General features: G+C 42.2%; 1 protein-coding gene across 1 annotated transcript in view; it reads right to left on the bottom strand.

Annotated features, from left to right (window-relative positions):
* Nucleotides 1-13,709: 13,709 nt before the first annotated feature.
* LOC311141147 (uncharacterized protein) overlaps nt 13,710-27,388 on the bottom strand; it is a gene marked incomplete at both ends in the record, with an annotated part of 40,752 nt that continues 27,073 nt past the window's right edge. The window contains 2 exons of the mRNA XM_084176400.1: nt 13,710-14,040; nt 14,465-14,621. Of these exons, the coding sequence (XP_084032526.1) occupies nt 13,710-14,040; nt 14,465-14,621 (488 nt within the window). The remainder of the gene's footprint in view (nt 14,041-14,464; nt 14,622-27,388) is intronic.

Below are 27,388 nucleotides of genomic sequence, written 5' to 3' on the forward strand. Positions count from 1 at the left end.
TGCGTCAATTCAAATCTGGCATTAGGAACAAAAGAGGTCAACACGACTTCTAAGATATACTAGTTATTTTAATTAATGCAAAAACCTTCAATGGTAAATATGATGTTTCGTATATACGGGCTCTTTGAAATACCTCACAGGGCACTTCAGAGAACTAAATCCATTGTTTTAGATTGTTCCTCAAATACTCTGACAGAGAGAGTTTCCCACCTCTCTGATGGCCAATCAGAGTAGAGACTTGAGTGTGGTTTAGACTTACTCAGCCTATCCGTTGGCGCACCGGCTGTTCCCCTCCTCTTCTGTTACCAGGCATACGTTTATCATAACAACCTGTCATAGTGAGAAGAACCAGCTCCCCTAGACCCCATTCCTACGTCCAAGGATGGTTCACAGATCACAAAGAACCAGTATAGTCTAGTATTTGGAGACACAAATCCTTATCTCATTTTACACCCTAAAACAGCTCTTCACATCAATCACAGCTTGCCAGGTGACACAACCTACATTAGCCCAGTCAAGAATGCATTCTTTCTAAGTTAGTCATCCCATCAATTATAAAAAATAATAAATCTCTCATAAAACACAATACTAGAACTCACACAAATGAAAACTCACACCCTGGCTCAACATACTAGAGTCCCCAGAGCCAGGGCGTGACAGAAAATAAGTTTTTCTGGACACTGGATGAAGTCCGACTGAATTTGTAGGTTTAATTTTGTTAAGACACTCCAGGACATTCGCTATGAACTTGTATTTTACTTGGTGTATGATTAAATGAGCTTTGAAAGTATGGATAAAATTCATGAAATCTTTATATGACAAACTAAATCAAATATAGGCTTACTTAGGTTATATACGTTGACATTTCTATGTTTACTTTTTGAAATAACTAATAGGGACCAAAATACAAAATACATCTAAAAATGAATAAATAGATACAAAAATGACATTTTAGCCTTACATTTCATACTCTTCATAAACATAACGAATTCAGTAACATATCTTAATTTATAAATGACTATGCATCCAATCCACAATAACAACATTTATCGAGATTATAGATGAGCCAAATAGATCAATATGGGAAATGATCATGCTGCTAATATCCCTTTTTCTGCAGAATGAAAACACATCATTCAAAACGAATAAAATACACTTACTTAAAAAGCATGCCCTGAAGCAATTTGACTGTTCGATTTGTTAGTTTTTTCAATCACACTAGAGAAAGAGGAATTTACATACTTTCTCCGTTGCTGAATTGTTGAAGTTCGGTGCTGAAATGCTGTTGCGCTTTCTCGGTCGACCACTCCTCAGTCTACACACCCAAATATCAAGAATAGAGCGCACGCGGAAATCGACAGCATTCCCATGCAAAAGTCCACCCACATTGCGTAATGTGAAGTGCACGTAACATTTCAAATCATAATCATAATGTAGAATTTAAAACTCAAATCGAGGTTTCCAAGGCTGGACCCCATACTGAAGTCAAAGTTTGGCATGGATGGACAGGATTAGTTACCTATATGAAAACAGCAGCCCAGGGTTCTTGGTTTGTCATCTTGGGTTACAGTCACTGTAGCAACATACAAATCGTAGCAGCACACGCCTATGATTAATATGTCTTCTGGGATGATGACATTCAAGGTTGAAACTGAATCTGGAACATACTGTAACGACCCCGGGTTTATTAACTCGGATATCGACTCTGCCACGCGAGCATGCTTTTGGGGCACAGTTGATGGCGCGCTGTACTTCGGGCCAGAAGGTTGAGGGTTCGAGACCTGCTCCCTGACTATTTCATTACAATACATTGCAATGTAAAGTACATATGTTGGTTTGTGAGAACTCCCCATCATTCATTTTGTTTGGATTAGCACATCTACTTCTTTATCCCCACCTCTCCAACTTGGACATTGATTTCTATGTTTCCACACTGAGTCTGGTTAGGACTAGCTTCAGCTTCGCTCACGGTGAGGTGAAAGCATGTGACATTGGTCAAGTATCTGGGGCTCTATTCAATCTGTAAAGGTGAAGCGTTACAGATTCCGAGATAGAAATGTAAAGGAAATTCCGATTGAGCGGACATATGGAGCATTTATGGTGAATGCAGTGAGCTGCTAAAGTGGTGGTGGCAGAATTGGGGTGAGCTTTTGTAATTTAAAGATTAATGCTGTTCTGTGTTGGACTGTGATGTTGTGCATTTCATAGACTCCTGTTATGTCTGCACCCTAACACAAGGCCATTGTGTTCTGAAAGTGTTTATTGTATAAAAAGAACTGTTGTGTAAACAATATGATTGTATTACCACCTACCACTATATACAGTGAGGGAAAAAAGTATTTGATCCCCTGCTGATTTTGTACGTTTGCCCACTGACAAAGAAATGATCAGTCTATAATTTTGATGGTAGGTTTATTTGAACTGTGAGAGACAGAATAACAACAACAAAATCCAGAAAAACACATGTCAAAAATTTTATAAATTGATTTGCATTTTAATGAGGGAAATAAGTATTTGACCCCCTCTCAATCAGAAAGATTTCTGGCTCCCAGGTGTCTTTTATACAGGTAACGAGCTGAGATTAGGAGCACACTCTTAAAGGGAGTGCCCCTAATCTCAGTTTGTTACCTGTATAAAATACACCTGTCCACAGAAGCAATCAATCAATCAGATTCCAAACTCTCCACCAAGGCCAAGACCAAGGATGTCAGGGACAAGATTGTAGACCTACACAAGGCTGGAATGGGCTACAAGACCATCGCCAAGCACCTTGGTGAGAAGGTGACAACAGTTGGTGCGATTATTCGCAAATGGAAGAAACACAAAATAACTGTCAATCTCCCTCGGCCTGGGGCTCCATGCAAGATCTCACCTCTTGAAGTTGCAATGATCATGAGAACGGTGAGGAATCAGCCCAGAACTACACGGGAGGATCTTGTCAATGATCTCAAGGCAGCTGGGACCATAGTCACAAAGAAAACAATTGGTAACACACTACGCCGTGAAGGACTGAAATCCTGCAGCGCCCGTAAGGTCCCCCTGCTCAAGAAAGCACATATACAGGCCCTTCTGAAGTTTGCCAATGAACATCTGAATGATTTAGAGGAGAACTGGGTGAAAGTGTTGTGGTCAGATGAGACCAAAATCGAGCTCTTTGGCATCAACTCAACTCGCCGTGTTTGGAGGAGGAGGAATGCTGTCTATGACCGCAACACCATCCCCACCGTCAAACATGGAGGTGGAAACATTATGCTTTGGGGGTGTTTTTCAGCTAAGGGGACAGGACAACTTCACCGCATCAAAGGGACGATGGACGGGGCCAGTCTCCAGACCTTAATCCCATAGAAAATCTGTGGAGGGAGCTGAAGGTTCGAGTTGCCAAACGTCAGCCTCGAAACCTTAATGACTTGGAGAAGATCTGCAAAGAGGAGTGGGACAAAATCCCTCCTGAGATGTGTGCAAACCTGGTGGCAAACTACAAGAAACGTCTGACCTCTGTGATTGCCAACAAGGGTTTTGCCACCAAGTACTAAGTAATGTTTTGCAGAGGGGTAAAATACTTATTTCCCTCATTAAAATGCAAATCAATTCATAACATTTTTGACATGCGTTTTCTGGATTTTGTCATTGTTATTCTGTCTCTCACTGTTCAAATAAACCTACCATTAAAATTATAGACTGATCATGTCTTTGTCAGTGGGCAAATGTACAAAATCAGCAGGGGATCAAATACACTGCTCAAAAAAATTAAGGGAACACTAAAATAACACATCCTAGATCTGAATGAATGAAATTAAATTATTATATACTTTTTTCTTTACATAGTTGAATGTGCTGACAACAAAATCACACAAAAATGATCAATGGAAATCAAATGTATCAACCCATGGAGGTCTGGATTTGGAGTCACACTCAAAATTAAAGTGGAAACCCACACTACAGGCTGATCCAACTTTGATGTAATGTCCTTAAAACAAGTCAAAATGAGGCTCAGTAGTGTGTGTGGCCTCCACGTGCCTGTATGACCTCCCTACAACGCCTGGGCATGCTCCTGATGAGGTGGCGGATGGTCTCCTGAGGGATCTCCTCCCAGACCTGGACTAAAGCATCCGCCAACTCCTGGACAGTCTGTGGTGCAACGTGGCGTTGGTGGATGGAGCGAGACATGATGTCCCAGATGTGCTCAATTGGATTCAGGTCTGAGGAACGGGCGGGCCAGTCCATAGCATCAATGCCTTCCTCTTGCAGGAACTCCTGACACACTCCAGCCACATGAGGTCTAGCATTGTCTTGCATTAGGAGGAACCCAGGGCCAACCGCACCAGCATATGGTCTCACAAGGGGTCTGAGGATCTCATCTCGGTACCTAATGGCAGTCAGGCTACCTCTGGCGAGCACATGGAGGGCTGTGCGGCCCCCCAAAGAAATGCCACCCCACACCATGACTGACCCACCGCCAAACCGGTCATGCTGGAGGATGTTGCAGGAAGCAGAACGTTCTCCACGGCGTCTCCAGACTCTGTCACGTCTGTCACATGTGCTCAGTGTGAACCTGCTTTCATCTGTGAAGAGCACAGGGGGGACGCCAGTGGCGGAATTTGCCAATCTTGGTGTTCTCTGGCAAATGCCAAACGTCCTGCACGGTGTTGGGCTGTAAGCACAACCCCCACCTGTGGACGTCGGGCCCTCATACCACCCTCATGGAGTCTGTTTCTGACCGTTTGAGCAGACACATGCACATTTGTGGCCTGCTGGAGGTCATTTTGCAGGGCTCTGGCAGTGCTCCTCCTGCTCCACCTTGCACAAAGGCGAAGGTAGCGGTCCTGCTGCTGGGTTGTTGCCCTCCTACGGCCTCCTCCACGTCTCCTGATGTACTGGCCTGTCTCCTGGTAGCGCCTCCATGCTCTGGACACTACGCTGACAGACACAGCAAACCTTCTTGCCACAGCTCGCATTGATGTGCCATCCTGGATGAGCTGCACTACCTGAGCCACTTGTGTGGGTTGTAGACTCCGTCTCATGCTACCACTAGAGTGAAAGCACCGCCAGCATTCAAGTGTGACCAAAACATCAGCCAGGAAGCATAGGAACTGAGAAGTGGTCTGTGGTCACCACCTGCAGAACCATTTCTTTATTGGGGGTGTCTTGCTAATTGCCTATAATTTCCACCTGTTGTCTATTCCATTTGCACAACAGCATGTGAAATGTATTGTCAATCAGTGTTGCTTCTTAAGTGGACAGTTTGATTTCACAGAAGTGTGATTGACTTGGAGTTACATTGTGTTGTTTAAGTGTTCCCTTTATTTTTTTGAGCAGTGTACTTTTTTCCCTCACTGTAAGGGACATGTAGCATGACCATTTACTCCCTGAATTCCTTCCCTGACTGCAATCAGATGGATCTACCTTGCAGCTGCTCATGTATTACAGATTCACTATTATAAATGAGTCTCTGCCTAATCTTTGGATCGAGTTTTCCACAACAGCGGGAACATTACCTTTAAATTTCAATCACGCTATAAAACTGAATTCGCGATGCAGATTGAATAGAGCCCCTGGTTAGGACTGACTAAATGCGTTGAGGTATAAACTGATGACACTCCAAAATTACCAAAGTTGGTTTATTTTACATACATATGTACATCATTCATGCATCTAAAATACCATAAACTGATGTCATTTTCAACAAAACCAAGGCAATTTACACAATTGACATTAAAAACAAAATTCCACCCAAAAAGTAAATGGATGCTCCTGTTCTACATACTGTACAAAATAGTAACTTTACTCCAGACAGACAGTGGTCCCCCATTCACACAGACAGACAAATGGATAGACAGGTTCTTCCTGCAGGATTCTGTAGGCCTACAGAAAAGTCAAGATTTATAACCCCATCCCCCCGGGATTTCAGGACATTTCAAATGGTCTAAAGTGGCATCATCTCCTCGCATCCTCTCCTTCATCTGGCTCGTATTCACTAGAAAACAAGCGTAAGGAAACAGTAAGGAAACAGTCCGAAACAGGGAGGCACTGACAGAAAATCTCCCGTTTCCGTTTTGCTACGGTGTGTACTAATGAATACCAGTGGCGTGTATTCATGAATGCCAAGGGAAGCCAGGCTTCCCAAAAACATTGACCAAGAAAAAGTACAATATTTATCTTTTGTCTCTCTGTGTTTCATAATTTTCCTTCAATTCGCAAGAGGCTGAATGTATCTCAACGGAGAAAGCATCCGAGCGAGTGAAACAGCCCCTCTGTCTCTCTATGTGTAGGCCATCTTTCGGATGCTGTCTGCTCAAAACGAGTATGACATTGTTGTGGCTAGTAGCATTGAATGGAATGCAAGGGAAGCCAGCGAGCATTTGGCCTCCCTTGATATTGTTTTTTATAACAAATTTGCCAATCAGCGTTGAGCTAAACTGAGCGAGCGCAACTGTGAATGGTCCTGGCAAACCAAAGAAAAAGTGTCAAGGGAAGCCAACTTGCAATGTGGCGTCACTCCTATCAAATACAGTGGGGAAAAAAAGTATTTAGTCAGCCACCAATTGTGCAAGTTCTCCCACTTAAAAAGATGAGAGAGGCCTGTAATTTTCATCATAGGTACACGTCAACTATGACAGACAAATTGAGCATTTTTTTCTCCAGAAAATCACATTGTAGGATTTTTTATGAATTTATTTGCAAATTATGGTGGAAAATAAGTATTTGGTCACCTACAAACAAGCAAGATTTCTGGCTCTCACAGACCTGTAACTTCTTCTTTAAGAGGCTCCTCTGTCCTCCACTCGTTACCTGTATTAATGGCACCTGTTTGAACTTCTTATCAGTATAAAAGACACCTGTCCACAACCTCAAACAGTCACACTCCAAACTCCACTATGGCCAAGACCAAAGAGCTGTCAAAGGACACCAGAAACAAAATTGTAGACCTGCACCAGGCTGGGAAGACTGAATCTGCAATTGGTAAGCAGCTTGGTTTGAAGAAATCAACTGTGGGAGAAATTATTAGGAAATGGAAGACATACAAGACCACTGATAATCTCCCTCGATCTGGGGCTCCACGCAAGATCTCACCCCGTGGGGTCAAAATGATCACAAGAACGGTGAGCAAAAATCCCAGAACCACACGGGGGGACCTAGTGAATGACCTGCAGAGAGCTGGGACCAAAGTAACAAAGCCTACCATCACTAACACACTACGCCGCCAGGGACTCAATTCCTGCAGTGCCAGACGTGTCCCCCTGCTTAAGCCAGTACATGTCCAGGCCCGTCTGAAGTTTGCTAGAGTGCATTTGGATGATCCAGAAGAGGATTGGGAGAATGTCATATGGTCAGATGAAACCAAAATAGAACTTTTTGGTAAAAACTCAACTCGTTGTGTTTGGAGGACAAAGAATGCTGAGTTGCATCCAAAGAACACCATACCTACTGTGAAGCATGGGGGTGGAAACGTCATGCTTTGGGGCTGTTTTTCTGCAAAGGGACCAGGACGACTGATCCGTGTAAAGGAAAGAATGAATGGGGCCATGTATCGTGAGATTTTGAGTGAAAACCTCCTTCCATCAGCAAGGGCATTGAAGATGAAACGTGGCTGGGTCTTTCAGCATGACAATGATCCCTAACACCGCCCGGGCAACGAAGGAGTGGCTTCGTAAGAAGCATTTCAAGGTCCTGGAGTGGCCTAGCCAGTCTCCAGATCTCAACCCCATAGAAAATCTTTGGAGGGAGTTGAAAGTCTGTGTTGCCCAGCGACAGCCCCAAAACATCACTGCTCTAGAGGAGAACTGCATGGAGGAATGGGCCAAAATACCAGCAACAGTGTGTGAAAACCTTGTAAAGACTTACAGAAAACGTTTGACCTGTGTCATTGCCAACAAAGGGTATATAACAAAGTATTGAGAAACTTTTGTTATTGACCAAATACTTATTTTCCACCATAATTTGCAAATAAATTCATAAAAAATCCTACAATGTGAATTTCTGGAGAAAAAATTATCTCATTTTGTCTGTCATAGTTGACGTGTACCTATGATGAAAATTACAGGCCTCTCTCATCTTTTTAAGTGGGAGAACTTGCACAATTGGTGGCTGACTAAACACTTTTTTCCCCCACTGTAGGTCATTGACAGAAACAACTTGAATTGTTGCATCTCGTTGTCCTCCGGTGGCTGGCTAGCTAGCTAAAGTTTCCTAAATTAGCCATGGATGGAGATAGGGATTTGGACTTGGTTTTACTTAATTATCCATAATGGCGATTCTGATCCAACCATTCATTCATACATTGTTGTGCCCCTGGTCTGAGAGGATGGAAGTTCAATATGTAGCTAGATGTACAGTGGCTTGCGAAATTATTCACCCCCCTAGGCATTTTTCCTATTTTGTTGCCTTACAACCTGGAATTAAAATATTAAAAGTATAATTTGATTTACACAACATGCCTACCACTTTGAAGATGCAAAATATTTTTTATTGTGAAACAAACAAGAAATAAGACAAAAAAACAGAACTTGAGCGTGCATAACTATTCACCCCCCCAAAGTCATTACTTTGTAGAGCCACCTTTTGCAGCAATTACAGCTGCAAGTCTCTTGGGGTATGTCTCTTGGCACATTTAGCCACTGGGAGTTTTGCCCATTCTTCAAGGCAAAACTGCTCCAGCTCCTTCAAGTTGGATGGGTTCCGCTGGTGTACAGCAATCTTTAAGTCATACCACAGATTCTCAATTGGATTGAGGTCTGCGCTTTGACTAGGCCATTCCAAGACATTTCAATGTTTCCCCTTAAATCACTCAAGTGTTGCTTTAGCAGTATGCTTAGGGTCATTGTCCTGCTGGAAGGTGAACCTCCGTCCCAGTCTCAAATCTCTGGAAGACTGAAACAGGTTTCCCTCAAGAATTTCCCTGTATTTAGCGCCATCCATCATTCCTTCAATTCTGACCAGTTTCCCAGTCCCTGCCGATGAAAAACATCCCCACAGCATGATGCTGCCACCACCATGCTTAACTGTGGGGATGGTGTTCTCGGGGTGATGAGAGGTGTTGGGTTTGCGTCAGATATAGCGTTTTTCTTGATTGCCAAAAAGCTAAATTTTTGTCTCATCTGACCAGATTACTTTCTTCCATATGTTTGGGGAGTCTCCCACATGCCTTTTGGCGAACACCAAACGTCTTTGCTTATTTTGTTCTTTAAGCAATGGCTTTTTTTCTGGCCACTCTTCCATAAAGCCCAGCTCTGTGGAGTGTACGGCTTAAAGTGGTCCTATGGACAGATACTCCAATCTCCGCTGTGGAGCTTTGCAGCTCCTTCAGGGTTATCGTTGGTCTCTGTTGCCTCTCTGATTAATGCCTTCTTTGCCTGGTCCATGAGTTTTGGTGGGCGGCCCTCTCTTGGCAGGTTTGTTGTGGTGCCATATTCTTTCCATTTTTTAAATAATGGATTTAATGGTGCTCCGTGGGATGTTCAAAGTTTCGGATATTTTTTTATAACCCAACCCTGATCTGTACTTCTCCACAACATTGTCCCTGACCTGTTTGGAGAGCTCCTTGGTCTTCATGGTGCCGCTTGCTTGGTGGTGCCCCTTGCTTAGTGGTGTTGCAGACTCTGGGGCCTTTCAGAACAGGTGTATATATACACTGAGATCATGTGACAGATCATGTGACACTTAGATTGCACACAGGTGGACTTCATTTAACTAAATAAACTAAACTTCTGAAGGTAATTGGTTGCACCAGATCTTATTTAGGGGCTTCATAGCAAAGGGGGTGAATACATATGCACGCACCACTTTTCCATTATGTATTTTTTCAAATTTTTTGAAACAAGTTATTTTTTTCATTTCACTTCACCAATTTGGACTATTGTGTGTATGTCCATTACATGAAATCCAAATAAAAATCCATTTAAATTACAGGTTGTAATGCAACAAAATTGGAAAAACGCCAAGGGGGATGAATACTTTTGCAAGGCACTGTAGAAGGCTAATGTTAACTAGTTAACGTTGCCCATGAATGGAAGTTAGGCTAGCGAGCAAGCATTTTAGCCAGGTAGCCTAGGACAACAAAAAATGTAAGTGTGTACTGTATGACAGTGATAGACCGTTTCGTCAACATGAAAGGGGATGGCATTGGCAATTCTCTACAAGTAGGGTGAGTCATCATGTTTTTCTACTTGCACGAACGCGCACACACTTACACACACACAGAAATCAGAACCATGGACAGCCACATCATATTTAGCTTACGTTCATTGGCCTAAATTGTTTTTTATATCTTTTAATTGTTACTGTATTAGACTAAGCAGAGGTGATTTAGGGATGTTGAAATGTTGAAGTTGAAAGGGTGCTGGAATAGTGGAGGCAGCTCCTGTTTCTTTGCGACTGTGGTTCTAAATCAAGTTGTTTAGTGGTCCGAAAAATCCGGAAACATTAACTTGCTTGACCATGCTGTAGGTCATGTAACTTTCTGTTACATGCAATATGCTTTGTGGACTAAACCGGACAGAGGTTGATATCCGGTTTTGTGATAAAACAAAGGTGTGGTTGAATTTATTCTTCTTCTTGTCTCGGCATTTAGGCCTACAGTGCATTCGGAAAGTATTCAGAACCCTTGAACTCCTCATCGATCTACACACAATACCCCATAATGACAAAGCAAACAGGATTTTAGAAACGTTTGCAAATGTATAAAAAAAAAAAACTGAAATACCTTACATTAATATTTATACCCTTTGCTATGAAAAATTGAGCTCAGGTGCATCCTGTTTCCATTGATCATCCTTGAGATGTTTCTACAACTTGATTGGAGTCCACCTGTGGTAAAATCAATTGATTGGACATGATTTGGAAAGGCACACACCTGTCTATATAAGGTCCAACAGTTGACAGTGCATGTCAGAGCAAAAACCAAGCCATGAGGTCGAAGGAATTGTCCGTAGAGCTCCGAGACAGGATTATGTCGAGGCACAGATCTAGGTAAGGTACCAACATTTTTTGCAGCATTGAAGGTCCCCAAGAACACAGTGGCCTCCATCATTCTGAAATGGAAGTTTGGAACCACAAAGACTCTTCCTATAGCTAGCCGCCCGGCCAAACTGAGCAATCGGGGGAAAAGGGCCTTGGTCAGGGAGGTGACCATGAACCCGATGGTCATGCTGACAGAGCTCCAGAGTTCCTCTGTGGAGATGGGAGAACCTTCCAGAAGGACAACCATCTCTGCAGGACTCCACCAATCAGGCCTTTATGGTAGAGTAGCTAGACGGAAGCCACTCCTCAGTAAAAGGCACATGACAGCCTGCTTGGAGTTTGCCAAAAGGCACCTAAAGGACTGTCAGACCATGAAACCAAGCTGGAACTCTTTGGCCTGAATGCCAAGCGTCACATCTGGAGGAAACCTGGCACCATCTCTATGGTGAAGCATGGTGGTGGCAGCATCATGCTGTGGGGATGTTTTTCAGCGGCAGGGACTGGGAGACTAGTCAGCATCGAGGGAAAGATGAACGGAGCAAAGTACAGAGAGATCTTTAATGAAAACCTGCCCCAGAGCTCTGAGGACCTCAGACTGGGCGAAGGTTCACCTTCCAACAGGACAACGACCCTAAGCACACAACCAAGACAACGCAGGAGTGGCTTCGGGACAAGTCTCTCAATGTCCATGAGTGACCCAGCCAGAGCCCGGACTTGAACCCGATCACACATCTCTGGAGAGACCTGAAAATAGTTGTGCAGCGACGCTCCCCATCCAACCTGACAGAGCTTGAGAGGATCCAAATACAGGTGTGCCAAGCTTGTAGCATCATACCCAAGAAGACTCAAGGCTGTAATCACTGCCAAAGGTGCTTCAAAAAAGTACTGAGTAAAGGGTCTGAATACTAATGTAAATATAATATTTCAGTTTATTTTTTGTATAAATTTGCAAAAAAATTCAAAAACCTGTTTTTGCTTTGTCATTATGGGGTATTGTGTATAGATTGATGAGGGGAAAAATCCATTTAATCCATTTTAGAATAAGACTAACATAACAAAATGTGAAAAAGTCAAGTCAAGGGGTCTGAATACTTTCCGAATGCACTGTGTGTGTGTGTGTATATATATATATATATATATATATATACATATACATATACATATATATATATATATATATATATATATATATATATATATATATATATATATATATACACACATACACATGCAATTATAACAACACATAGGTTGTAATATGACTTTTTTTTCTGGCTTCCCCAGTGATTTTACCCATCCACTGCTACTGATGAATACGACCCTGCAGTGTTTTAGTCCTAGAGACCAATCTCTGTCTCAAAACCACATATTGTGTGTCTTGGTCGTGTACATTTTTACTCGGCCTTGACTCGGTCTCGGACAATGAGGACTCCTCATTTCTTCTGGAGACCAGTGGAGTAAAAACCTTAATTATCAGCTCCCATTCAATCAGTCGTAAAACCGCTTTGCTTGGCCAAATATCCACACTCCTTTCATGACACAATATCTTATTGAAACCTGGCCTTCCTACTTTACTCGTAACATTAGGGTCCTTTACTTTCCTTGGAAAATATCCTCAACATTTTGTCTTTATCTATTATAGACCCATTTGGGTTAGGGATCATTGTAGTGGCTCTTTATTTGCCCTCTACATGCATTTTTTCCACCATTCTGAATGTCTAAAGCAGCTCCCGAGTGGCGCAGCGGTCTAAGGCACTGCATCTCGGTGCTTGAGGTGTCACTACAGACCCCCTGGTTCGATTCCAGGCTGTATCACAACCGGCCGTGATTGGGAGTCCCATAGGGCGGCGCACAATTGGCCCAGCGTTGTCCGGGTTTGGCCAGTGTAGGCCGTCATTGTAAATAAGAATTTGTTCTTAACTGACTTGCCTAGTTAAATAAAGGTAAAATGTATTTATAAAAAAAAAAAAAAAAAATCTTAAAGTATGTTAAAAAAATAATTTGTAACTCAGTCATGGCATAATAAATTAGCTTTAAAACGGCAAAGATTTCTCTCCACCCAATGGCAAAATGGGTAGAATTGCAGAAATGTGCTTTAAAATGTCGATTTTTTTTATCTCTGTCCCATGGCAAAATGAGTAGAATTGCATGAAATTCGTTATAAATTTTTAACATTTTCTCAGCCCCATGGCAAAATGTCTAGACTTGTAAAAACATTTGCTGTAAAACTGGAGCATTTTCTCTCCTCATTTGCAAAATTTGTAGAATTGCAGGAAATTAAGTTTAAAACTTCAATTTCTCTCAGCAGTCAAGAGGGGGCCCCCAAACCAAATCTCGCTTAGGACCCCCAAAAGGGGGCATGTTTTCAAGAGCTTGGGTCCCAGGAAAACAATGAATTTCTCATTTGGGTCCAAGCCTGAAAACGTTTACGAACCCCTGGTCTTCTGAAATATTGAACATTTTGAACTCTTATTATGGTGGCGATTTGACACAATTACAATCGTGGTCTTGAATTGGACTCGCATTGATCTGGTCTCGGTCTTGAATCAGTCTCGCTTTAGGTGGCCTCAAACACAACACTGTGACCCTGCACTGAAGGCAAACAACTGGACAGTTGAAAGCTACATTCCTAGAGGGTGAATGGGCATCATCCACCACCACCCTTTCACCTATTCCTGTACTATTAGATCAGGATTGATAGGCTAAGAGGAAACCAGGAGAGGAAGCCACATCAGAGTATTAGGATATAGCCCTTAGTCGTCTTCTTCAGCGTAGACCAGCTGGATGTTGACTTTGTCTCTCAGTGCCTCGTTCTCTCTGTACACGTACAGATGGCCATTCGGGGTGGGCCCGGAGCTGCCATCATCCTCTCCGTCTCCCTCCCTCTCTCCTTCCCGCTCCTCCTCCTGGGCCATCAGGTCATTGAAGGAGGCAACACAGATGTCGTGCTCCTGGAGGGAGGCGGGGTAGCGGAGCGCAGACTTCTCGATCCTCACAGAGCGCCTGACGGGGGTGAAGAACCTCAGCTCCTGTCCGTCCACCACGCGGGCCACCGCCAGCTCCCTCTGCTGGCTCCTGAAGCCACTGCGGGTGGGAAAAATCAGAGAGAACAGGTTACAGTACATACAGATGGTGATGATTTGAAATAGCAACTCTGGTCAAAAGTAGTGCACTATATAGGGAATAGGATGCCAACTCGGACAAAGACATCGTGATGGATTTGAATACGGGACATGCACCAACCTGACTACTTGTTGTATGTACTGTATGTAGTGGCTGGGCACAAATATGTGGCATAAAATGAAGCCCTAGTCGGTGTATGTAAACTCCAGGCAGGGCCCAGAAAGGCCAGAGATACAGATACAAGTCTGTGCTTAGGTTAAATTGGCTGTACATCAAAACAAGTTTTAACCTTTAAAATGGCTGACAGGATCATAGAGAGGTCAATCAGGACAACGTCAAACGAGACAGTGAGGCCAGAGGTCATACAGTGAGAGTTCAAACGTACCCTGTAGTGGCGGTGATCTTGTACTTGACCACAGATGATCCTCCTCTGTCACCACGGATCAGGGCTTTGACAGTTGTGGGTGTGGCCGTGGGGTCTGGTGTAGAGTCAGTCTCTTCATCCTTCTTCTCAGCCCCATCTGACGCTACAGGAGACTTACCTGGAAGTAATAGGAATAATAATAATAATAAAGTTGCAGTCAACTCCTGAGAAGTATGCATGCACTCTACTGTAAGTCGCTTTAGATAAAAGTGTCTGCTAAATGGTTCAAGTGCATTGCAGTTTACTAGTCCCAATTCAAATATACTGTAGCCATCCATTGACTTTTTCTGGATATCTGTATGTCCTGACACCCATTGAAAAAGCATTGGCTCCATTCAAAATTCTTGGACAGAAAATCCCAGTGTCCCGACAGCCTTACTGGTAATATGTGTCGCCACTATAATAGGGTTGAATGGCGGGAACATGGTTATCGAGATTTTCAGGCCAAAACCGCTCCCTTTTCGCAGGATAAATAACTGCGAGAAACCAGTAAATTATAATAAATTATTTATATGAACAGCATGGCGTGAAATGGAACTTTTAAATTACATGCAATGTCTAAATCTGGCTTCTCTATGGCCTCTTCATGATGAATCAACGCTTAGGGTGAGGACAGACCCATGTCAGTATGGAGCACAGTTCACAATGCATGTAGACCTATCATCTCATCATGGTTACCTTTTTTTTTGTGACAGGTAGGCCTACATTTGCTGCAGCATAGACTATGCTACAGTAATATAAAGACCGAATGCGCGTCTAATTCACCCAGCTCCATCTGGCTAACTGGGGTCACCTTATTCTTTTTATTGTAAATATTTAAAATATATATATAATTGCAGCTACAGAGTTTTAAAACAGCCTATCACTCGAATATTGTTCCTTTAAAATCAGTGCACTTTCTGTCTTTCTCTCTCCATCAACTCCATTCAAATTGCATCCAAAATAGATAATCCTGTTCTAGATCGATATACAGTATGTATGTGATAGAATAATTATTAATGACTAATTATTACACCCTGAAACTGTGTGAAATGTGTTAGAATGTGAGAGTGTAGGACCAGTAAAGACTATGACATTGAGCTCTATTTAGCAATGGGAGTAAGAGTTACACCAGACAACAAAGGACAAGGAGAACTGTCTACAGACAACTGAGAAACCAAGATAAAGAGGCCTCCCAATTTAGGGAGGAGAGAAACGGTTAGGGTTTTTAAGGAGTATGAGGACAGCGATAACTAAGGAATGCATGTGTGTGTATGTACAGTGGGGAGAACAAGTATTTGATAACCTGCAAAATCGGCAGTGTTTCCGACTTACAAAGCATGTAGAGGTCTGTACTTTTTATCATAGGCACACTTCAACTGTGAGAGACGGAATCTAAAACAAAAATCCAGAAAATAACATTGTATGATTTTTAAGTAATTAATTTGCATTTTATTGCATGACATAAGTATTTGATACATCAGAAAAGCAGAACTTAATATTTGGTACAGAAACCTTTCTTTGCAATTACAAAGATCATACGTTTCCTGTAGGTCTTGACCAGGTTTGCACACACTGCAGCAGGGATTTTGGCCCACTCCTCCATACAGACCTTCTCCAGATCCTTCAGGTTTCGGGGCTGTCGCTGGGCAATACGGACTTTCAGCTCCCTCCAAAGATTTTCTATTGGGTTCAGGTCTGGAGACTGGCTAGGCCACTCCAGGACCTTGAGATGCTTCTTACGGAGCCACTCCTTAGTTGCCCTGGCTGTGTGTTTCGGGTCGTTGTCATGCTGGAAGACCCAGCCACGACCCATCTTCAATGCTCTTACTGAGGGAAGGAGGTTGTTGGCCAAGATCTCGCGATACAAGGCCCCATCCATCCTCCCCTCAATACGGTGCAGTCGTCCTGTCCCCTTTGCAGAAAAGAATCCCCAAAGAATGATGTTTCCACCTCCATGCTTCACGGTTGGGATGGTGTTCTTGGGGTTGTACTCATCCTTCTTCTTCCTCCAAACACGGCGAGTGGAGTTTAGACCAAAAAGCTATATTTTTGTCTCATCAGACCACATGACCTTCTCCCATTCCTCCTCTGGATCATCCAGATGGTCATTGGCAAACTTCAGACGGGCCTGGACATGCGCTGGCTTGAGCAGGGGGACCTTGCGTGCGCTGCAGGATTTTAATCCATGACGGCGTAGTGTGTTACTAATGGTTTTCTTTGAGACTGTGGTCCCAGCTCTCTTCAAGTCATTGACCAGGTCCTGCCGTGTAGTTCTGGGCTGATCCCTCACCTTCCTCATGATCATTGATGCCCCACGAGGTGAGATCTTGCATGGAGCCCCAGACCGAGTGTGATTGACCGTCATCTTGAACTTCTTCCATTTTCTAATAATTGCGCCAACAGTTGTTGCCTTCTCACCAAGCTGCTTGCCTATTGTCCTGTAGCCCATCCCAGCCTTGTGCAGGTCTACAATTTTATCCCTGATGTCCTTACACAGCTCTCTGGTCTTGGCCATTGTGGAGAGGTTGGAGTCTGTTTGATTGAGTGTGTGGACAGGTGTCTTTTATACAGGTAACGAGTTCAAACAGGTGCAGTTAATACAGGTAATGAGTGGAGAACAGGAGGGCTTCTTAAAGAAAAACTAACAGGTCTGTGAGAGCCAGAATTCTTACTGGTTGGTTGGTGATCAAATACTTATGTCATGCAATAAAATGCAAATTAATGACTTAAAAATCATACAATGTGATTTTCTGGATTTTTGTTTTAGATTCTGTCTCTCACAGTTGAAGTGTACCTATGATAAAAATTACAGACCTCTACATGCTTTGTAAGTAGGAAAACCTGCAAAATTGGCAGTGTATCAAATACTTGTTCTCCCCACTGTATGTGTGTGTGTATGCATGCATGTGTGTGTGTGTGTGTGTATGTGTGAATTGATGGTCAGGAGAGCAGTTTTAAAGTGGAAAACTACAGCCCGCCTAAAGAGGGGAGGGATTTTTGTATGACGTGTGAGTATAAAAGATGGATTCTGAAATTGTGATGGCAGAATTCTCAATGAATAAATCTCTGACTATGCAGACCGGGACTCTGTCCGTTTCTTAAATCCAAAAGACGCACAGAGACACTGAAATAGTTTGTTAAATAATTCACGTAACAGCTTGGTCCTTCTGAGCCGGAATCCAATACCTGCCTCTGTCATTCCAGGTAACTCTGAAAACCGTTGACGGGCGAATGATACATTCGTAAATAAAAAGTCCTGCCCTTTGACATTAAGGGTTAAGACAGGCCAGAGGACACCTGATTAATGACAGAGACGGTGACGGAATCCAAACCTACATTGAATCTCGGCTGCAAGGATAAGGTCAGTAGTCTTTATTCATTAATTGGCGCAGTCTGGGATTGCTTAGGGTGGGTCCGTAACGATTCATGGTAATAGGCCATTACCAAAAGAAACTACCCTGCATTCAGAGAACCTGTAGTAGATTATAGAACAGTAAATGTTCAACAAATAATCGGGGATAAAGAAATACAGGGAGGGGTGTGAAGTGAAGAGAGGGTTAATATAATTGAGTAAATTTGGACGGTTAAGATCACTAGGAGAGGGAGAACCCATTTCTGTTGTATGAGACTGACGGAATTGTCAACATTACATTTGAGGGGATAAATTCCTCCGTAACGGTATGAGATAATTCTGGGGGACTAGTCAAGACTACATATACAGGAAGGGGTGATTCCAATTGTTGTGTGAAACTGTTTTGAATAACTTGTTATATAGAAGAGGTGGCTAAGGGATTTTTAACAGTACCAGCCATGGGAGGCAAATCCTCACAAGAGGTCCCAGAATTTACTGGGGACGAGAAATACATGGAAATTGGAGACAAACGAAATGTGTATTATGGACCTAATTGGAAAAAAGAAAAAAAAGAAAATGGCTTTACTGGGCGACGATGTAATTAAACTGGAATCCATGATTAAACAAATGCATGTAAATTGTGGTAATGATCTAAATTAAACAGAAAAGAGAGTAATTAAACTAGAGTCCATGATTAAACAAATGCATGTAAATTGTGGTAATGATCTAAAGAAACAGAAAAGAGAGGAACAGGAGGATTCAGAGCTAAGCTCAGGAGGGAGTCCGTATGAGTCAGGAGATGAGAGAGTAGGAGGGGGCCAGTACCCACTGATAGCCTTACCTAATCTATTGGCAGGGGATGAAGGGGCCCCAGCAACCTTAGATGTTAGAGGGCAGTGGTTAAAAATACTTTGATAGGGTGGAGAATGGCACAGCAACACTGATTGAGGTTTAAAAAGTATGCAGTTTACCAAGAGCAGATTGGGAGAGAAAAAGAGGAGTAAGAGAGACCTTAAGGGAGTGCCAACTCTCGGGGAGATATTGAGGCCAGAAACAAAGGGGCAGTGTCCTGGAAATCAGTCTGTTTTTTTTTTTTTTTTTTTTGTTCAGTTCTGCTGGGAGTATATTTGATGATGGGGATTTGTGTTGAATGAGAGGCTAGAGACTTCATAAAATAATAATTGGAATAATAATTATATATTAACTTGCTCACCCAAACGTAGACATACGTCATGGGTGAGACATAATTCATATAATGTTGTACAAAGCCAATTTAGGGTTTCCATTAAGGAACGTCAATCACTACATTGGATATTAATAATACGGAGATAAATTCAATATATGCTGGTCAACTACGGCATGTGTTTGGTGTTATTTGTAGCCTACTTAGAAAGGACAGTTACCTATATCTGCTGTATTCTAAACAATGACAGATTGGGGGTTTCATAAGAGGTGGCTATAATTTTAGTTGAACAGAGGTAATTAGATTTGAGAAATGTTGAAAAGTAATGTTAGATGGAAAGTCAGCAATAGAGGATAGAGATTGTACAGGGTTTCCTGTGTGAAAAAAAAAGTAATAGAAATTGGGTGATGAGAAATGTTGAATTGCATTGTTTAAGCAAGAATGGCATTAAATTCATGCTTTCTAGTTATGTGTATGCAAATATGTTATTTGTTTTTGGTGGTGTGTGGATAGAATTTACAAATGCCAGGATTTAGTAAACGAAGCAGAGAGATGTAGTGAGAGCAGTGGAAGGGATACCCCACCCTAAGACGGGGGTACACCAGTTCAGAAGAGATATGGAAGGGCTGACCACAAGCTTTAAGCTGAATACAGGGGAACTAGAGAGGGCAGTCAGACAGATAGTGTTAAATGACTGGGCGGCAGTGAGAGGAAACTGGGTTCCCGGAGATGGGAATGCGCCGGTTCTAGAGTGGGCAGCAGGAGGGGCTTATGGAGATAAATTGGCACAACTCTGTGATAATCTGAGAGTATATTGTCACAGACATGCCGACTTCTCCAAAGTCCACGAGTGTAAGCAGGGAGACAGTGAGACTATTAGTCAATACCTAGAGAGACTGAGAGATGTGTTCAATGCAAACAGTGGATTTATTAAACAATAGGTTTATATTTTAATAAATTAATGCAACAGGTTTAAATCATTAGATTAATAGAAAGGGGTTATAGGTTTATATTAGAAGATGTAGTGAACTTAATGAAACGTGGTATTATATAGTGTCTTCCAGGATTGATGGAAGTCTCCTATAGCATTATGTTAAGGGGATGCCTGGGATAAAATATAATGTCTTACTTACACGGAGTATGTGATTGTATTGGCTAATGAATGAAATATGACATTTACAGGGGCGACAGGAACAATAGAAGGGGAAACAGATTTTCCTAAGGTGTTGATCAAATAAACGATAATGGATCATTTGATATGGGATCACAGAGCAGATTTAGGGGTTCAATAATCATTGTGAGATTTAAAGAGGATATGATCTGAATGGTAATCAATTAAACATAATGATTGTATACTCAAGGAATTTTGAGTGGTTTTATGGATTAGTTATGAGGAATTAGATTGATACAAACGATTATTGATGAGTTAGGACTGGGGATATCTGTATCATGTTTTGTGTGTACTTACCATCTTTAGATTACTAATGGTAATTGAAGGTTAACAAAATGAATAATTTCTCTTCCAGGAGAAAGAGATTTGCTTATCTCATTGGAATGTTGCCCAGGGATAGGGGGAGAAGTTTAGTGGAGTTAGGCAGTATTTAGGTCGTAAAAGTGAGCTACCAAATTAAGTGGGGCCTGGCTATTTTTGGTTGCTGTTTTTCAATTGGGGTTTTCAAATAAAAAACAACACACCTAGTATGATGTTTATAAAGGGTTGTTATTTTGAAGGAGCACACACAGTGAATTTTATGGAGTTTTTCGGTTTTTACTGAGTTTATGGTATACATGATTTCTTATGAGAATAAATGTCATGAGGACTTAATGAACACTTGGGATAAGTAACATTTATGAAATATTTAGGATGATGGTAATGTTTAGTATACTATGGGATGGAACAGTTTGTTGAATGATTTCAATGGCCTCTGAACTCTGTTTTGACAGGAGGACTTTAAGATGGTTTATTTTACCAAGTTGAGGGTAATTTATAGTACTGTGAAAAGTGTGAAGAAATTTATAATTTAGTAATAATATATATGATTCGAACCATAAAATAACAGAAGAGAGAGCTTTCCCTGAATGAGGGATACCTGTTGCTAGTCAATTGTACTAATCTTGGATTACTTTTAAGGGATAGAAGTAAGTTGAGGTATTATCAAAATGTTGTCAGCAGGGTCGAAACACTTCTCTGGTTCCAGTCAGCTGTCAAAAGAGGAAGTTTCGATAGACAGAGTCTACCGAATCTACTTATAGAGAGCTACAGTAGGACCCCAATTAAGGAAGTTCACAGATGGGTGAAGCAAGGCACAGTAAATAAGGAAGGAATATGGGTCAAAGACAGTTTACCAATTCTCCGGAAATTACTGTTTAGATATGCTGCAATATTGACACACGGGCTGAGCCATGTGTCAACGGGAGGGATGGATGGTAGAGCAGATTAGACAACATTTTGTTGCATATGGGATGACTAATTATTTTTAAAAAAGAAGAAAAAAAAGAATATATATATATATATATATATATATATATAGTTCAAGATGTGTTATCTGTGCTCAAAATAATCACCAGGGCAGACAAAGGGCACCTCAGGGTGAGTATCCTCCGGCTAAGTACCCCTTCCAGCAATTGGAAATTGATTTTATAGAGTTATCACGGAGTGAAGGGAAGAAATTTAGAGTAACCCCAGAAAAAGATGGGTTATCCCCCTTTGAGAAAGTGTTTGGAAGACCTTACAGAATGCCACAGTTGGCAGGACCAGAACAGGCAGACATAGAACTAGAGAATACACTAGCAGAACACATGAGAAAATTGTTTGTTAACCATACCCATATGTCTAAGAATGTGTCCTACAGGAGAATTAAAGGAGAAGGTGATTCATAGTATTTAACCTGGAGACGGTGTGGATCCAATCGTTGAGGAAAAAGGATTGAAAGCAGTCACGCTGGGAGGGACCATACCAAGTCCTATTGGTAACTGCCTTCGCTATAAGAATAGCTGAGAGAGCCACTTGGGTCCACGTTACCCACTGCAAAAAGGTAGGCCCACATGCCAACACCGTTGAACACACACAGAGTTAAAAAGAGAAGAACTGCACCACTAGGGTTCGGGGGTAAACTCTGTTAATGAAGAAACCCAACCCCGACCTTTCATCACTGTGGGGTGTTTATAGAGGTGTGGGTATGGGGAAGTACCAGGCAGGTGGGTCAGGGACAGGATTGGGTTGGCGGTTTTGGGGATTTTGGGGGACTCTGAGCTGCATCATCATGTTAACCATATTATGGATTAATCCAGGTCAACCTAAACAGGGAAATGATGCACTGATTCGATCTCGTAGAAATACTGAAACCAAGAAAGACTATTGGGGGAATGATTATTTTAATAGTTAAAGTTAGTTTAGGACAAGATGGGGGATTCAAGATACCATTCAACTTCTCCCATGAAGAGATAGGAGGTTTTGGGGGCTTTAGTAAGAAGGGGGCGTGTACAAGAAAGCTAGGTCCTAGAAGGTATGGTAAATAAATTTGCACTGGGGAACGCTCATGTCCTTGGGCAAGGGTATTTAAACATACCTGGGGAACATACTATGAGAATGGAATGGACGCAGTACACCGATGGGGAATTAAACAAACCCATGATAAATGTAAAAACGGAACTGGTGATAACGGTAAAGTCAATTATGCAAGATGACATAGCAAGGAACTATTGGGCCTGTGTTGATGATTTCGGGGCAGATATATGTTTGAGGTTCATTTTTCAGGAGATAAATTAATCTTCCACCTCCGAGACAGATCAGCAGGTAGATCCAATGTTATCACCAGAGGTATCAACAAATAGACTAAAACCCCTTCGAAGGCCCTCAGAAGGAATCCTAAATAGCACTAAACCACCAAGGGTAGAAGATTTCCTCTTGCAGGAAATGAACCAAGGAGAAGTAGAAGGAATTTCAAATGAGAACTTCTGGGTAAGGTGGATGAACTACACAGCTAGGGCATTGGATCAAACTAATTGTTTTGCCTGTTCAACAGGTAGGCCAACCCTTGTAACTGCACCTATGCCTCAGACCATGTTCTCTTGTGTGATAGATTTGGGATCAAACCAAACCTCACCTAATTGTTCTGATATTAAAATAACCACTCTTAAAAAGGATAATACTAAGGCACCACAATTCACCATGAACCCCAGAGATTATCAATGTTATAGACACCAAAGTAATGCGAATCACAGATCAAATTGGAGAAGGGTTTACAACAACGTTTTTCTGGTGGGTTACAATTGATAAAAATGTTGACTGGATTAATTACATCTACAAAGGTTTGTTAATTAGACAAGGGATGCATTGAAGAGAATCTCAGGCCAACTATCCGCCACCTCACTCATGACCTGCAGAATAGTTTGGTTCTCGAAATGCTTTTAGCAGAGAAGGGCGGATTTACAAGATGGTGGGAGGTCATTGTTGTATGTTTATCCCCAACAATACAGCCCCAGATGGTACAGTAACTAGAGCACTGGCAGGTCTCACTGCATTAAGTAAAGAATGGGTTGAGAACTGGGGGGTGAATACATCAATGACTGGTTGGTTTGATAACATGTTTGGTAAATGGAAAACTATTGTTGTAACTATTTTAGGTGCGGCAATCGCGTCTATGGGTATGCTTGTTCTTTGTGGATGTTGTCTTATTCCCTGTGTCCGAGGGTTGGTGAGCAAGGCGTTGGAGAATGCAGTTTCCCAACAGATGGTGAGATACGGCCCAATCCCGGACTCCGACCTAAGGAATGAAGAATATGACCCACCAGGCTTGGTGGAGGACGACGACGATTCAGATCTATAAATCTCTAGTTTAAAAGTTATTGTAATGATATTTTGTGTATTAAAGTCTTGTTTTAAGTATGATGTACTAGTTAACCGATGTTGCAGGCTTTAATGTTTTTATATGCAAATCAGCTTATATGCTTCAATGTGTGTGATTCATTTCTATAACAACATATATTTTGTAGGCATGTGTGTAATATTTCATCAAAGGAAATTGATAGAATAATTATTAATGACTAATTATTACACCCTGAAACTGTGTGAAATGTGTTAGAATGTGTGAGTGTAGGACCAGTAAAGACTATGACATTGAGCTACTATTTAGCAATGGGAGTAAGAGTTAAGACCAGACAACAAGGACAAGGAGAACTGTCTACAGACAACTGAGAAACCAAGATAAAGAGGCCTCCCAATTTACAGTTGACAGTGCATGTCAAAGCAAAAACCAAGCCATGAGGTCGAAGGAATTGTCCGTAGAGCTCCGAGACAGGATTATGTCGAGGCACAGATCTGGGGAAGGTCCCCAAGAACACAGTGGCCTCCATCATTCTTAAATGGAAGAAGTTTGGAACCACCAATACTCTTCCTAGAGCTGGCCCCCCGGCCAAACTGAGCAATCAGGGGAGAAGGGCCTTGGTCATGGAGGTGACCAAGAACCCGATGGTCACTCTGGCAGAGCTCTAGAGTTCCTCTGTGGAGATGGGAGAACCTTCCAGAAGGACAGCCATCTCTGCAGCACTCCACCAATCAGGCCTTTATGGTAGAGTGGCCAGACAGAAGCCACTCCTCAGTAAAACTTCGCTTGGAGTTTGCAAAAGGCACCTAAAGACTCTCAGACCATGAGAAACAAGATTCTCTGGTCTGATGAAACCAAGATTGAACTCTTTGGCCTGAATGCCAAGCGTCCCGTCTGGAAGAAACCTGGCACCATCCTTACGGTGAAGCATGGTGGTGGCAGCATTATGCTGTGGGGATGTTTTTCAGCGGCAGGGACTGGGAGACTAGTCGGGATCGAGGCAAAGATGAACGGAGCAAGACAACGCAGGAGTGGCTTCGGGACAAGTCTCTGAATGATCTTGAGTGGCCCAGCCAGAGCCCGGACTTGAACCCGATCGAACATCTCTGGAGAGACCTGAAAATAACTGTGCAGCAACGCTCCCCATCCAACCTGACAGAGCTTGAGAGGATCTGCAGAGAAGAATGGGAGACACTCCCCAAATACAGGTGTGCCAAGCTTGCTGCGTCATACCCAAGACGACTCGAGGCCGTAATCGCTGCCAAAGGTGCTTCAACAAAGTACTGAGTAAAGGGTCTGAATACTTATGTAAATGTAATATTTCATTTTTTGAGCAAAAATGTCTAAAAACCTGTTTTTACTTTGTAATTATGGGGTATTGTGTGTAGATTGATGAGGGGGAAAAAAACTATTTAATTAATTTTAGAATAAGGCTGTAACGTAACAAAATGTGTAAAAAGTCAAGGGGTCTGAATACTTTCCGAAGGCACTGTAATTATGCGTCAGCCTACTAATTATACAATTAGGCCCTATTATAATATATAATCTAATTTGCTAGCCTATACTTGTAACATTGTAGGCCGCATGTGCTGCACCAGAATCACATGTTCTCTTCTGCTTTATCATGGTTTGAACGATGTGCGTAATTCCAGTCCATATAATAAAGTATAATACAATACATTTACATTTTAGTCATTTAGCAGACGCTCTTATCCAGAGCGACTTACAGTTAGTGAGTGCATACATTATTTATTTTTATTTTTTTGTATATATATATATATATATATATATATATAATAAAAATCATACTGGCCCCCCGTGGGAATAGAACCCACAACTCTGGCATTGCAAACGCCATGGTTTACCAACTGAGCTACATCCCTGCCGGCCATTCCCTCCCCTACCCTGGACGACGCTGGGCCAATTGTGCGCCGCCCCATGGGTCTCCCGGTCGCGGCCGGCTACGACAGAGCCTGGATTCGAACCAGGATCTCTAGTGGCACAGCTAGCACTGCGATGCAGTGCCTTAGACCACTGCGCCACTCGTACAGTAATACAGTACAGTAATACAGTTGACACTCAGAAGATTAGCCTACTGGAGCTAGTTTCATTTATTTACCCAAGAGAGCATACAGCTAGCTACATCTATGGGCTTTTATGTTTTTCTGTCATGCGTAATGTGCAGTAGCCTGTATCACATATGTCTTGGATAACAGCACAATAATCAGAATTGGCCTCATTAAATGTCGTTAAATGTAGGGCTCATAAATTCTATTTAATATATGTCTCCTCAGGCTCAGGTAGCATCAGGTTTGAATTTTAATACTGATCAAAGCCCTAATCAAATCTAGGCATATTTATATGCTTTATAATGCTTTTGAATGACACTTCCAGTTTTGGCAGGAAATACCGGGTTACCCGGGAGAAAAGTGATTTATTCTCGGGATGGAACATTTGTAAAATACAGGGAAAATATTCAACCCTACACTATAACAATACCCAAGGGATAGTAGTCAGCAGTCAAATGCCATGACGAAACAACTTAGTTAAAGCATGCTCTTTTTCAGAAGCAAAATTATCTGAACTTTTTAAATGTTCAAGCAGCTCAGCCCTGGTAGGGTCAAAACAGAAAGAGAAAACCCTGTGCACAGCAGTGTGTCCAGATCCAGGTGCTGGTTTTGGCAGGAACAACCATGGCCAGGATTCAATTCAATGCGCATTATACAGTAGGGAGAACAAGTATTTGATACACTGCCGATTTTGCAGGTTTTCCTACTTACAAAGCATGTAGAGGTCTGTAATTTTTATCATAGGTACACTTCAACTGTGAGAGACGGAATCTAAAACAAAAATCCAGAAAATCACATTGTATGATTTTTAAGTAATTCATTTGCATTTTATTGCATGACATAAGTATTTGATCCATCAGAAAAGCAGAACTTAATATTTGGTACAAAAACCTTTGTTTGCAATTACAGAGATCATACGTTTCCTGAAGGTCTTGACCAGGTTTGCACACACTGCAGCAGGGATTTTGGCCCACTCCTCCATACAGACCTTCTCCAGATCCTTCAGGTTTCGGGGCTGTCGCTGGGCAATACGGACTTTCAGCTTCCTCCAAAGATTTTCTATTGGGTTCAGGTCTGGAGACTGGCTAGGCCACTCAAGGACCTTGAGATGCTTCATACGGAGCCACTCCTTAGTTGCCCTGGTTGTGTGTTTCGGGTCGTTGTCATCCTGGAAGACCCAGCCACAACCCATCTTCAATGCTCTTACTGAGGGAAGGAGGTTGTTGGCCAAGATCTCGCGATACATGGCCCCATCCATCCTCCCCTCAATACGGTGCAGTCGTCCTGTCCCCTTTGCAGAAAAGCATCCCCAAAGAATTATGTTTCCACCTCCATGCTTCACGGTTGGGATGGTGTTCTTGGGGTTGTACTCATCCTTCTTCTTCCTCCAAACACGGCGAATGGAGTTTAGACCAAAAAGCTCTATTTTTGTCTCATCAGACCACATGACCTTCTCCCATTCCTCCTCTGGAT

The sequence above is a fragment of the Coregonus lavaretus genome (assembly GCF_964263955.1).
Source record: "Coregonus lavaretus genome assembly, chromosome: 14".
Taxonomy (NCBI): domain Eukaryota; kingdom Metazoa; phylum Chordata; class Actinopteri; order Salmoniformes; family Salmonidae; genus Coregonus; species Coregonus lavaretus.